Here is a 14,180-nt window from a genome sequence, read left to right as displayed (position 1 = left end):
TGACATATTTTTTCAGGTTCTGAGATTTTCTAATATTTTTTTCTGACACACTAAGTGTAATAGAAAGTTGAAACTTCCATTGAATCTCGACATAATATTCCTGTAGACGTACGCTTTTTTTCATAACTTCGATGAAAAGATTCCATGGCCGCCCAGAGCGTTTCTGTTGGGATTCCTTTTGCCCCCTCTACGTAGATTTGTTGATGGTCTGTGGCGAGGCTTCTTGGGTTCGTTGTCGCCCGAAGCACGGCCTTCGAACATTTTTCACACCAACATTTAACTCCTCCCCCGCGTCTCACACTCAATTGAAGGTATATTCCGATTGTTTTTAAAACTAGCGGGCGGGGGAAACGGATGAACACGCTGCTGTGTTTTATGTATAAACGACGTCATTTTAAGTATTATAAACGCTACTCACTCAAGCGGAAGCTATTCTAATCTTGTGCACTGCGCAGTGCAGCTATATACAACTCGTAATCGAAAAGGGTGCCCACCTATTTTAAGCTCCACCGTACAGGGTTCGTCCGGAAAATAAGTGTACTGAGCTCAGGAAAAAAAATTTATTACACTTTTACATATCTTAAGCTAATATTCCTCAAAATAGGACCCTTGTGAGTCGATACACTTGTTCCGGCGGCGTTCCCATTCCTGGAACGCTCCCGCGAAAGCATCATCGGGAACCTCTCGAAGACACGTCGTCACGGCCTCTTTGACGGCGTCCAAAGTCCCGTATCGCGTTCCTTTCAAACTCCTCTTTATCTTCGGGAACAGAAAGAAGTCCGTTGGTGCCAAGTCCGGGCTGTAGGGCGGGTGCGGCAGCGTTGCCACGCCGTGCTTGGCCAAGAAGTCCGACACGACAAGCGCGGTGTGAGACGGCGCATTGCCGTGATGCAGCCGCCAGATGTTTTTGATCGCTGGCCGGACGCGGGCGACTCGTTTTCGAAGCCTGTCGAGCACTTGGACGTAAAATGCAGCATTTACAGTTTGTCGTTCAGGTACAAATTCGTAGTGGACGACTCCCCTTTTGTCAAAAAAGACAATGAGCATCGCCTTGATCCGAGATTTGCTCATGCGAGCTTTCTTTTGACGGGGTGATGATGGGGTGTGCCACTCCGCACTTTGTCTCTTCGACTCCGGGTCGTACTCAAAGATCCACGTCTCGTCACCCGAAACAACGTTCTCTAAAAAATGTGGATCATTTTTGCAGTGATCCGCAAGTTGTGTCGCGATTTCCAAACGATTGAGTCTTTGATCATCACTGAGCACTTTCGGCACCAACTTTGCACAAATTTTTCGCATCTGTAATTGCTCCCTAATAATCTCGTGCACTATTGTTTTTGGCACATTACACTGCTCTGCTATCATCCGAACACTAAGACGACGATCAGAGTTCAGTACATCGCGAACTTTTCGCACATTTTCGTCGGTGAGTGTCGTTGATGGGCGTCCAGGCCGTGGAACGTCGTCGACCTCTTCTCTGCCCTCCACGAACATCTTGTGCCACCGAAAGATCATGTTTCTGGACATGGCTGACTCCCCGTAAGCCTGATTAATCATACCGACAGTTTCGGTAGACGATTTCCCAAGCTTTACCGCAAATTTGATGGAATAACGCTGCTCCAAAAACTTCGGCATCGCGTTCCGTGACGTGGGTCGAAGCGTGGAGGTTCGCGTTAACAGAGCTCCTCACTACACCACAGCTCAGAGCCGACTGCCTTTTTCAGCGTCGCTTGCCAACATACCCCCCTCCAATCGCAGCCCGTCAGAGCGGTGCTGGGCGCGCCTGGAGCGGCGGGAAAAAATCAGTACACTTATTTTCCGGACGAACCCTGTATATATATATATATATATATATATATATATATATATATATATATATATATATATACACACACACACACACACGCGAATATACCCTTTATATCTATATGCACCCAGTCCCGAGAAATATTTTGGTGGTCATAAAACTGGAGTGCACTTAATATCATATTTACCATTTACCTTTGCCTTCCTCTTCGTAGTACTGAGTTCGAATCTTATAATTTCTCGCGCGGTTGCTGAAGCTAGGAAGATCTTGATCTGCAAAACCAATGCCTTCTTGTGGAACAGCTGTCTCCCGCCAATGGTCCAGCATAGTTTTGATTGCAGCAGCCCTCGTGCTTCGCTGTTTTGTCCCGAAAGAAAAACAAACTGATTTTTTCAAAGTGGTAAAAATTAGGGTTAGAGCAAGGAACTTGCACGACGATTTCAGCTAGGCCCTTGAATTCGCTCCCGCTTCCATTTCCCAGGTGTGAGAACATCTTGGTGAAAGCTACTCTCCCACCCGTGCAGGCGTAGGAGCTGAGAGAATATGCCGGGAAGTATGATGCACCCGTCGGAAAAATGTTTGGTGGCCTCTTTTGGTGCACATCGATAGTTCTAGTTACTTCTCAGTTGTCTCACCAAGAAGAAATACAGGGAAATAGAGGGAAATGATAGAAATATCAATGTCCCGCTAATTTAATCGCAATTTATTATTGTGTTCTCCGTTTCCCCATTAGTGGAATCCATAGGCTCATTGCAACACAATAAAAATTCATTTAAATATTATTTCTGTTTAGCGCAGGAAACAAATTCATTATGACTAGACGGTGATCTCTGAATAGCGCGGCATTGGAGAAATAAATGACTCCCGTCGTTCGCATGTATCCAAGCAGCGTGATAAGAAATAATTGTCTCGACACATATGTTATACAATATTTTTATGATAACAGCGGAACTGCATACTCAGAGCCTGTAATCGGTGGATCTTATTCTTTTTAAAACTTATCTACTAACATCGTCCCGTTAGTAACTTTTATTTTCACTATTTCCGATGCATGACGTTGTATATTGTCTAAATTGACAAAATGAGCGAGAGAAACGGAAACAATGAAATGTTCCGTATAATAAATACATTTACTTATCATCCTTACCTCCTCTAACAATGGCGTCCAACGGATTCCAATCAGTGGTGTGTGCAGTGGGAATGAGTCACCAAAGAATGTAATAATCGAGCGAAATAGCAATCACCATCACCGCAAGACAGCGCCAGCTCCTGTTGGCAGGCTAGCACTTGCTCGGCGGGACAGGATTTCTAGTCGCGCGATGGCTATTCTGGCGACTAATGCATTCGCTGTCTAACCGCTCTGTTACGGGCGCCCCAAACCACGCTACAAATGGGACGATAGGGATTTGCCGCCCGAGATGACTTGTAAGTATTGGCGCGTTACTCGCCAAGTTATCCCACCGTTTTATTGTCTCCAGTAATGATCAAACGGTACTCAACTTCACTATGTGTGGGATCTCATTTTCTAGAGCCATCATATGCTGTGGAAGTGCTTCCAAACGGTCCAGTTTCGCTTCGGATTGTAATTTACTCTGATAGCTTCTGAATTTGAATACTTTTCTTTTCTTCATTTTATTATTGTCATTGGAACGCCGGATCAACTTCTATTTATTTGGCAGAATTGAGTTTTTCTTAAAAGTATCTGGTGCTGCTGGATTCTGATGAATGATGTGAACTCAGTAATATGTGTTTCGAAACCAACGAATCTCCAATGATCACGGTAATCCTGCTCAAATTGATGGCATGATGAAGAGGGAAACAATAAGGGTAATAATTGAGTTTTTAAGGTTCTCCACGTGGGGCCGAGTCATGCCATGCAACAAACAAACTTAGCCATAGAAAATCCAGCAGACGCCTTAAACTTCTATAAGCGAATCCATTAGCCGAACCACAATTCGAACCCTTGACGTTCCCTGTCGAGCACACTCTCCCGGCCTTCACATGTTACATATCTTAACCGAAATAAGATTAATAGAAATAAGAAGAAATTAGTCGAGGAGACATTTTTGTGCACCCTCGTGAAGTCGTCCTGCCCTGAGAACGTCCGCTCGAGGTGGATATGAAATTACTCTCGTCGGCGACACTCAGCCAGAGAGTCAAGTCTAAGAGTCGGCGGAATTTTTCGCAAACAAGGAACGAATCCTCATTTTTTAGAACTTGAGGTGTTTGGCGTCACCTTCATCCGAGTGAGACTAACGGTACGATAGGAGGGCAGAGAGAATTGGGGTAGGATGGGAGAGGGGGAGGTGAGAAGTGGGCTGAAGGACGAATGGTTGGCGAGTGAGCGGGGGGGTTGGGGGGAGAGGTAGGGGGGAGCTTGGAATAACCATGTCCATACCGGCTCCGCATTGCGTTTTTGTTTAATTTGTGTGATTGTGAAACGGAGAGAGAGGAAATGATGGAACCCACAGTCGTGGCTGCTGATGTTATGGATATTATATGCGCGTCTGGGAACTGCGATGGACGGGGGTTAGGTATTAAAGGAATCCCGGTGCTAAATAAGTCTAACATCAAGGGGTGTGCCTTGCCATGCCTATTTATCACGCCGTTAATATTTTCAGTCAAGCCCTAACCTTTCGGCCATCTCCGACTGGATGCTGTTAATCGATCCCTAGGTGTGCATGGGGCTTGAAGTACATATGTGTCCTATGTATGTATGTTAGGGTTGGGGGATACGGGTGGGGAGAAGGACAGATTGGGGGTCTATTATGAGGATGAGGTAACTTGTGGTCGTATTCCCATAGGTTTTCGATTAGTGCGCCATTCGTATGCGATAGATTTTCCGCGAATTCATTTAATGGTTCCTGGATGAAGGACGGGTTCATAGTTCACGTCTCTTCAGATGTTTTGGTCATAATTAAGGGGTGTGGGACTTTGGCCGATGTAAAAAGCCGGCCGCAGTTCGCATCTAAGGTGATGCACAGCCTTGTTTGAGGTGTAGGAAGATGCTAGTGGACGGGAGAAATTTGAAATGGTGCTATTGCGGTCGTATATGCATATGCGCGCCGAGTATGGCTCATGTCGTGCGATTTTACACTCGAAAGAGATTTTGTTTGACGAATTTTATGATTTCTGCTCGTGCTGTGCGTTATTATGGACGTACCCAAGTTCACATTGCGTACTAAAACACTTTCTTGGACGAAAGGAATTTGATAAACGAGATTTAATGCGACGCCCCCTCGAACATCGCCATTGGAGAGTGAAAAAAGAGAACCTGCTCTTAACTCTCAAAAGGAGGGCTGGAGCTGTGCATGAATGGGACCAATTTTTCATAGCTCGAGACTTTCTCGTATTCTTCATCGTTTGTAACGACTCCGTACGAGCGGACGCACAAAATCGACTCGTTTTATATGTAAATTTAAAGACGAATTAATGATCCTTCCAGAAATGTATTACCTATTCTAGTTCACATGCCCATTGCTGACGTAGAATGTGTCAAAGGTCAGACTTGCATAATCTTGGTTGGCGGTGACAAATAACCCCTGGAATAATTATTTCAAAAATTCCTGCAGGGACATGTGTCAGTCTTAAGGTTTAGATTACTTTCACTTTGTGACTCGTCTTCGTGATCTCGATTTAAGCGTCCATTTTGCAATTAAGTGGGATTGTGATAATCTCTGTGGCTTTATATTTAGTTTTATAGTGTGTAATCATGAAATGTTGCGCTCTTCAGATGCACTCTTATCACTCTATTGCCATCAAATACATAATTTGTTGATAACATTGAGTATCTCTTCGCCTAGCAGATGCCAATGAAATGCGAGTCTTACTATCTACAAAGGCAGAATATATTCCACGATTAACTTATTAACCTTCTGGATTCTCGCCTGAGACGAACTTCTTCAGATATCCAATTCTGTATGGACGCGAAACATATTTGTCAACGTTGAAGGGAGACAAGAGGGCGACTCGGCTCTGTAAGATTGTGCTAGGGGGTGAGGAACCTCGAAGTAAGGGTTTCGTTTGCATTTAGCTGTTTTTAGCCACATTTATTTCGTCCCTAGAAGTGAAAGAACAAGCAAAAATAAATTCTGTGTGAGTGTGACCGTGAATTTGCTCGATTTTTCAGTCATGTTAGAGACGAAGGTGCTGATTTAAAAGTTATCATTTGAATTGACTGGCAGTAAAAGTGTGAGATTTCTTGTCCGGTAACTTTTTATTTTATTTATTTATTAATTTATTCAGTATTAGTTCGAAAACAGCACATTTTGGCCTTTACATCGAACTATTAACAACGATAACAATGGACACATTTACAAACACCCAAGCCCTAGGTGGAGGAAAACTCACCCAGGTGGGAATCGAACTCGCGACCCTTGGCATGGCAGACGAGGACGTTACCCCGCCGCCACCGCCATTAACTGCTGAGCATTAAAAGCAAAGCAAAAAACAAAAAAAACTGGCATTGCCCGCCTTCCAATAGCTGCCAATTAGCAATTTTTATTTGCATACACCGCTTTTCGTAGATTGTTGGGCATTTTAAAATTACATTCACTTCTTTCTTGCATATATATTGCTTGGATTGGGGGGGGGGGTTGGCTCTAGCTGAAATATTACTTCCCCCTCTTCCACCTATTCCTCCACTTCAAGAGAGATTTTCCAGGAAAATAAATTTATTTAATATATCACTATTTTCAGGTAAATTAAAATACAGTTCTCGGATTTTAGACGGAACCCCAGAGAAAAGGGCAGGATTAAGTTCGAATGATCGAAATTTCGTTTGAACCTTTTTGTTTTTGGACGAGCTGTAGGGAAACACGCACCAATGCAGGCCATGCAGATGTTTCGTGGTTCCCGTGTTTTACACGCATGTGTTGGTCGATGAAGTGCTGACCGAAGGATCTGAGAGCTCCCGGCTGCAAATCGGAAATGCGTCTGTCAATCGTTCGGAATGGGCATCTAATTGGTCAGGAGTGGTTTCACCAAATGATCACAGAGACTGAAGTGGCAACTGGCTAGGTACGATTGGGTACGAATCGCATGCTTATAAAGGGCTTACTTTTGTAACCCGCTTTCCGCTTTTATGCGAGACTCAAATCTGCTGACTTTGTGCGTTGACCCACGAATACTTTTATGGTGATGCGGTATTGCTGTGATATCATGCTTTTAATTCCTTCATTTCTTTTCCTCTCTTTCTAAAAATCATGGAGGAAGCAAATTGCACCTTTGCCCACCTCTCGGCTTGTAGACCTGGCGAGCAGATCCCTTGTCCCTCCAATGGTCATTGATCCAAGAAGTATACGCTTCATCCTGACTAATCACATTTCAATCGGCCGTCCACCTTGCGAGATTGAGCAATCGATGATTTAGAAACCCATTCCCCAGGGTGGACATATCATTTTTAAGAGATTCCCTGCACCTAGCGAGGAATATTTCCCTCGTCAAGTTAAGGTTTCGAAAGTGTACATGGCTAAGGGACCTCCATAGACTTAGATCTTTGTAAATTTATTTAATCCACTGGTTGACATTGGGAAGGAGAGGGTGTAACTGGTTAAACCAACAACTTGATCCCATTGAAGCACGCAGCTAGAGATTTTCGGTGACTAAGACGGTTGTGCCCCGAAAGCTTGGAAACTTGACGCACACAAACACTCAACTAGAGTAATAGCATTCCAGTATAAGGTTCCACGTTTGGATTGTCGCTGAAATCATACCGATGTCCTCCATAATTTGCTATAAACACAGAGAAGGGCAAATTGAGCCACCAATAGAACGAGAATGACCCCGAGAGTCAGTGGTTCTGCCTTGGCGTGCCGAACAATTTTCATACTTTACTGCATTACTGGAAATATAAGTTTCTGTTCATTGAGAATTACTTGTTTTTCATACAATTATATTCTTTTTGAATATAAGGGCCGTTTCAATCTACTTTACAATATAGTCACTTGGAGTATTCCCGTTCACCCTTGGGAAAGGTAAAATAATAGTACACTTATTTAAATAAAACCGTCTGTTTTGGCTCACATTATTTTTAACCCAGGCCAGGTGCTAAATGCGCGTATCTCTCATGAGATGAAGGCGGTAAATTTGATTAATGGAGAGAATTTGCTCCCAAGTTTGCTGCTCTGTTTGCATCAAATTAGCAATGCCTCCAATTTGACATTGAAACCTAGAAAAATATACTTCATTAGAAGCATTTAGTTCCGGAGAAAAATGTATGCCATTTAAAGAAAATGATACTGTCGTGTAAGGGATAATTACTTTAAAAATCCTCAATGAATAATGACTTCATAAAAGGTATTATTATGGGGAATTTCATAATATTAATTGATGACTGGTTTATTGAATATGGGTTACTGCATATAGTTGATGACAAGTTTACCCTTTTTAATGAACAAAAATAAGTTCAATTTGTGGGTACCCGAATTAACGAAGGATTTCCTAAATTTAGTTTACTTATAAACGGATTGTTCACTATACATCATTATTTGCGATACTTAATTTTATTTCAAGAGTACAATCTGATTAGTTAATGCTGATTACTGTATAAAGTAATTGATGTAAATGCATAGGGTCACCGAAATATCAATTTAAAATGCTGTATATTTTGGATGATAAGTTAGTGGATAAATACACCTTATGCCAACAAGTTTAAAAAATAAAGATTCAAATTAATTCATAAGTGTAGCTAAAATGATTGGAGTGTTCCATATTCAATTGTAAGTCTCCAATTTCTTCGACATTATGAATTAACATTACTTTGACTTCGAATCCTTTGGCGCCTTCTTTTGAGTTTTAAAGCGCATCACAACTTTCATTTGTTTGCGGGCTCATTGCGCATGTCGCGGTGCATGCGTGTTGTGGTCGAAAGAGGATCTTTTCGTATTATTTGCAATTCGATGCCGGGCACCGACATCTTTAAAACCTAGTCACGTTTTTTGTGTCCAGCTAGTTTGATCACTTTTAATGACACTATCGTGAAACCTCAAGTATATTTTCTGAGAAACTATGATATTGACAGTTTTAATTTTGGAAAATTATCTGTATTTGTGATGTAACTTTTGTGTGGTACTTGACTTTGTGTGGTACTTACGTCATCGTTGAAAGTGGAATTGGGAACATTTTTGTAGCAGTTGTGTTTAGTGTCAAGGCGTTAACAACTTATTTTGTTGAATAGTTTACCTGTTGTTAAGGTGTTGTTGCATTAGTGGGCGTGTATGGAGCCTTGACCGCCTGTGTTTTCTAGTGCTACTGTTGCGTATAATTCCCATCTGATGATGAATTATTATGGAAAGCGTACGTTGTTCAGTGCTTATACAACCCCTTGCCCATTTATGTTGAAACTGTTTAATTTATCTTATTCAGTGGTTATTTAACTTGAAGGAGATCGTGGTTTTTGCTAATACATTGTGTTCGCACAGGCGATTTAAAATTATTTCTTCATGAACTATTTTAGTTAATTTTAAAGCTTAGAAATTTGCAGTTAGCCATGTCGAAGCTAGTATTCGCTTTACTCCTTACCGTGGTCAGTCCTAGTATCCTAGAACAAGAGGAGATGGAAGACGGACGGCCCCGCACTGGCTGGCAGAAGCCCGACCCAGGGGACTGACACCGGCCCATTGCTGATATTTTCTCAACAGATACCTCATTACATGGCAAATTAATATTTGCACATGTAATTGCTATGGCTCTCCTTATAATTTCGACCTCATCAGCCCTCATTTGTCCAACTGTCTGACAAAGGACAGGTTGGACACAAAGACCTGTTTGTGTCCTACCAAATCATAAATAAACTTTAAATGGTAAAGACATTAAAGTGTTGAAAGCTGTGTGGTGATATTTTTATGTAGAGAACTTTGAAAACTGGACATACAGAGCTCACGATATCTTCGGGATATACTAAGACCACTCTTAAGTGTGTGTGCCTTGTAATTATTAGGACACTGATATGAAATGTAGGAAAAAGTAAAGGTTTACGTAACTCTTTGAAGGATGCATGCGGTGCCCTTTGCCGCTTTAGTCTTTGTGCTGGGAAAGGATATGTATGACTAGGTTAACATGTTGTGGATATGATAACTACAAATATGGGATTTCAGAGGAATGCCTATAGCCGTGTCTCTTTTGGGAATCGGCAACTCAGATCTCGAGGAGGCCATGGAATTCGTGAAGGTAATTATCTCAGCACGCATGTATATTTCATTTTTTAAGCTTCATACAGTGGGTCTCAAATTCGTAAATCTGATAATTCTTGAATTTTCAATGAGACTCGTAAGAAAGATAACGCTAAATCTAACATTGGACCTTGACATTTACCTTATTAATTGTCTTAGGATTCCCAGGAGATGCCATGGAGGGAGAAGGAACAGGAATGTGCCAACATGAAGGAGTCAATCCATCAAGTGAAGTAGAAGTCACCCCTCCAGGTGTCCACCTAATCAATCCTGGTGATGAGGATCAAATGGTAACTATCACATAATTCGTTAAAATGATAAATTATCATTTTTCAATCCTTCGTGGCCAGGAAAAGGTTTATATTTTCATTTATTAAATTCGCATTATTGTGTCAAACTGCATCACTCATAAGCATTTGGGCAAAATTCAATCTTTTTATCTGCCTTTTTGTTGGTCTACAATCACTGTGATTCTTTTAAAAGTGAAACCCTCATTGCATAATGAAATGGAGGATATAAAAGTATTTCATTTACATTCTTAAATGTAAATATGTAGAGCATTGTTTGCAATGGTTGTGCCAAAATCGAGGTAAATTTGTTGAAGCCAGATATTTGGCACTGTTTCAGCTTTATGAAAAGTTTCATGTTCAACAATGTAATGTGCTTCTGGAAGTTGCGTCTTACGTTGGTTTTGTTCAATTGAATGTGCGATTTTAATGAAAATGCGTTTATTTTGACTCCCCAGTGAGATAATTAACTTTGTTTGTTTCCAGCAAATATATGGCTATAGACCTCACATGGGCTTAAAATTCATATCTTGGGCTGCAATAATCGTCACTGGAGGTGTGTTGCGCTTAATCTTCCACTGGTGGCCTCATTGGATGCTTTACGCCACACATTCCCAGTGCCATTTGTCCAGTGCCACCTCTGTTCTCTGTGTGGTAAGTGACTTGAAATAATTTTTCTCTCCATTTACTCATTGGGTTGGAACTTGCATATGTTCTCAGTTACAATCTAAGCCAGCATATAATCAATTTCTTCAGTGTGTGGCAATTCTCCATTTTAAACTCGTAACGTAGCAAGCATTCAGAGTCATAATTTACCACCAAGGCTGTAGAGATCAATTGGTCTACAGACTTGTAGTGCTTGGTGTGGTTAAGAGCTTTTGAATATTTCATTTTGGTAATTCAGTATAACATTTTGGAATTCCTGCACCCTTGACATTTCTACTCACATTAATAATATAATGGACTATATCATGGAGTAATAAATCTGACATGCCTCTAATCTTGTTTAAGGTGACTCAATAGAAAGTTACAATGATTTTGAATGGTTATTTAAAAAAAAAAAACATTTCCCGCAAGTGGTAGTTAGCCAAAGTTAAGCAAAGAAGAGGTTAATTATATTTTTCAATCGAGGGTGACATTTTTTTGGTTGAATTTTGGCATTGATGAAAGTTGTGGGTAGTTTTTGCCTGTATCAGAATTATTGACATTTTGGTGGGTTTTCAGGAAAAATTTCAGAAGAAGTATACTTGCTACCATGTGAAGAAAGTGTTAACTCTCTCGGCAAGAGATGCTGTGTAAGTATCAATCTGCCTTTTTTTATTGAAATCACGTCTGACATTTGAGTGGTTAATCTTTTCAATGTTGAACGGATGATTTAATTTGCCTGCAGCTTCACTCAATTTGATAACATGCGTTGATTCAAAAGATGATAATTATCTCTGCTAGATATTTTTGCCCTGCTCTCAGAATGCCTGTAGTGGTCCATGTGAATTCATAGTGATATCTCTCTGCCCTTTCTCTGTGATAACCCTGAAATAATCTGGTCGCTTCTGATTGTTCAAAATGAAATTAGTATTTTTTTTACTCAGAATACATGTTGTGAAGAACCGGTGGCATGAAGGACTTTGACTTGACTACTCATTTATTTTTGCGTCTTCAGAGCCAATAGAACTTCATGCTGTTTCTGGTTTTTATGCGCTATTAAGTTTTCAGAAATTTATTGAAAAACTAATTGTGCATCCGTGCATAATTTTCTGACAAACTTGAATGAGACACGATGGACTATATAAGTGGAATCTGGCTATCTTAGTTTTTATTCCACTGTCAGCACCAAAAAGATGCAAAATTTGAAACTGCTAGGTGGTCTAAAGGCTTTTGAGAGCACAGGTGAATTTATTGAGTGGTCTCTAGATATTATTCATTCGCCAGCATTTCATATTTTTTCCTTGAGGACTGAAGGGTGTAAAGCTTCCTTTGAGTGATTTTTCTCCAGCAATATTTGTTAGAGAATTAAAAATACTGTGATGTCTTTGAATACATTTGTCATTTCAAGTGAAAATATAGCTAATGTAACCTGAATTCCTTAAAAAAAAAACTCTTAGATATGTTAAACATGATCCTTTAGTGCTTATGGAGATGTGTGTAAATAAATCATATCGCTTATTTTTTAATTAATTTTCTGATTAAGATCATCCAAATGTATGAATAGTTCTTTTTTCTTGTTACAAATGAATTCATATTTAAACTTTTTCATGTTTTATTTCATTACTTGTGCCTTTCATTGATGATTTTTGTTTCTGTATTGGTGTGCTGTATTCAGTCAGTAAGAATGGCAAGTTTAGTACGCATGCATGAATGATGAAGTTTGAAGCCTAGGGTGGACGACATTTTGTGTCATATGAAGTGCAATATTAAAAAAAAAAAAAAGGAAATGAAATTTCTTTGCTCATGAAGGAATTTATTCTGAATGTGTACATATATTTTAAAATGTCATTTGTGAAATGTTCTACGGTGATTGAACTTAAGTATCTCTCTCTGTGTGCCCAAAGACTGAATGTAGAGGAGGTAGGAAAATCGAAGAAGAGAAATGGGAAGGACAAAGGAAGGAATGAAAATGGTTTGCCTGGCACGAGAACGGTTGCCGAGGAGGTTGTCACTCAGGATGCTCAAGTCTTGACCGAGCTGAAGGAGCCAGGTGAACTGGAAGGTGCCAAGCTGAGCATTCACCTCAAAGGAGGGATATTCAAAGGTTGGTTGCGGAGTCCGCGTGCCCAATTGGGCAGTGGGCCTATGCCCAATTCCACAACCCTCCTCTCCTTTCTGCCCTGCCTCTGCTGGGCAAACCGACGTGTGTGTGTGTGTATATATATGTGCCTTCCTCATATTTCAAATAGGCAATCAAAAGAAAAGAGTGCTGAGTATGAAATAGCGGAAGCCCGCAAACACAACCATCATAGTCTCTTGGTATTACAAACAATTGCTGAATCCTAACTGGGAAGCATGTTACGTATATTATTGATTTTAAAGATAACTAAGCAAATAGTTTCATGCCCCTTCCATTTTCACAATGACATTCCAGCTCTGAATTATGCCTATATTTTCTCGAATGAGTCCCTTCACTTATATCTTTGGTTGATGTCATGTTTTCTCTGGTGTGAGTCCTGCTTTAGCACTATCTTCAGGCTCAGTTAATTGGATAATTTAGAGAGTTCTTTTATAGTTATCTAAGAAGAGAAATTGGCATGCATTTCTAGTAGCACCTGTCACCATTTGTGGATTATGTGCAATAATTGTATCATTTTAGTAGAAATTGAACAGGCTTGCGCAAAAAAATGGACTTGATCCATGTAAACAAGATGCTGGAGAATTTATTTTCAGAATTTCTATCAAAATTCCTGTGTATCTTGATGGAGGCTATTCGATTGTTGAATGATGCCCTGTGAAATTTAATATCCGAATTGTGTGTGGATAGAGGCATTTCATGGACTAATTTTTTGGGGTGCATTTGAAATGAAATACTTTGGCAGGTGCTCAATATTGTTGTTTCACACACACCTTTGATGAAATTCGCCGGGTGCAATGCTTTGGGTGTGAAATCATTGTGTCTGATGAGTGAAGCTTCCTGAGCTTCTTTCATGTTAGCTTGGAGAATTTTTTAACATAGTACTTTTTTCTGTGAAATTTTCGACAAAGTCTTGTCAGCATTGTTTATTGGATTGAATTAATGATTGAATTTGCAAACCAAATATGTTTCTAAAGCAAATTGTAATTTACCAATAATGCTGAAGCCATGCTTGATAGTGAGGAAATTCTGGATTAGAATGGGCGAAAGTTGATGAGGTGTTTTTAACTTTAGCCGTTGTTGTCTCAGTTACTGTATTCATTTTTTATAATCTCTAAATACGGCTAAAAGTA

The 14,180-nt window shown here is 40.3% G+C and overlaps 1 protein-coding gene across 1 annotated transcript in view; it reads left to right on the top strand.

Annotated features, from left to right (window-relative positions):
* Window positions 1–8,737: 8,737 nt before the first annotated feature.
* Window positions 8,738–14,180, top strand: part of LOC139700248 (polyamine-transporting ATPase 13A3-like) — a 30,306-nt gene continuing 24,863 nt past the window's right edge. The window contains exons 1-5 of the mRNA XM_071598871.1: window positions 8,738–9,976; window positions 10,138–10,268; window positions 10,752–10,919; window positions 11,490–11,560; window positions 12,815–13,014. Of these exons, the coding sequence (XP_071454972.1) occupies window positions 9,877–9,976; window positions 10,138–10,268; window positions 10,752–10,919; window positions 11,490–11,560; window positions 12,815–13,014 (670 nt within the window). The 5' untranslated portion in view covers window positions 8,738–9,876. The remainder of the gene's footprint in view (window positions 9,977–10,137; window positions 10,269–10,751; window positions 10,920–11,489; window positions 11,561–12,814; window positions 13,015–14,180) is intronic.

This window comes from Hetaerina americana, unplaced genomic scaffold, assembly GCF_022747635.1.
Source record: "Hetaerina americana unplaced genomic scaffold, ioHetAmer1.1.p SCAF_10, whole genome shotgun sequence".
NCBI lineage: Eukaryota > Metazoa > Arthropoda > Insecta > Odonata > Calopterygidae > Hetaerina > Hetaerina americana.
This window is presented reverse-complemented; position numbering and strand designations above follow the sequence as displayed.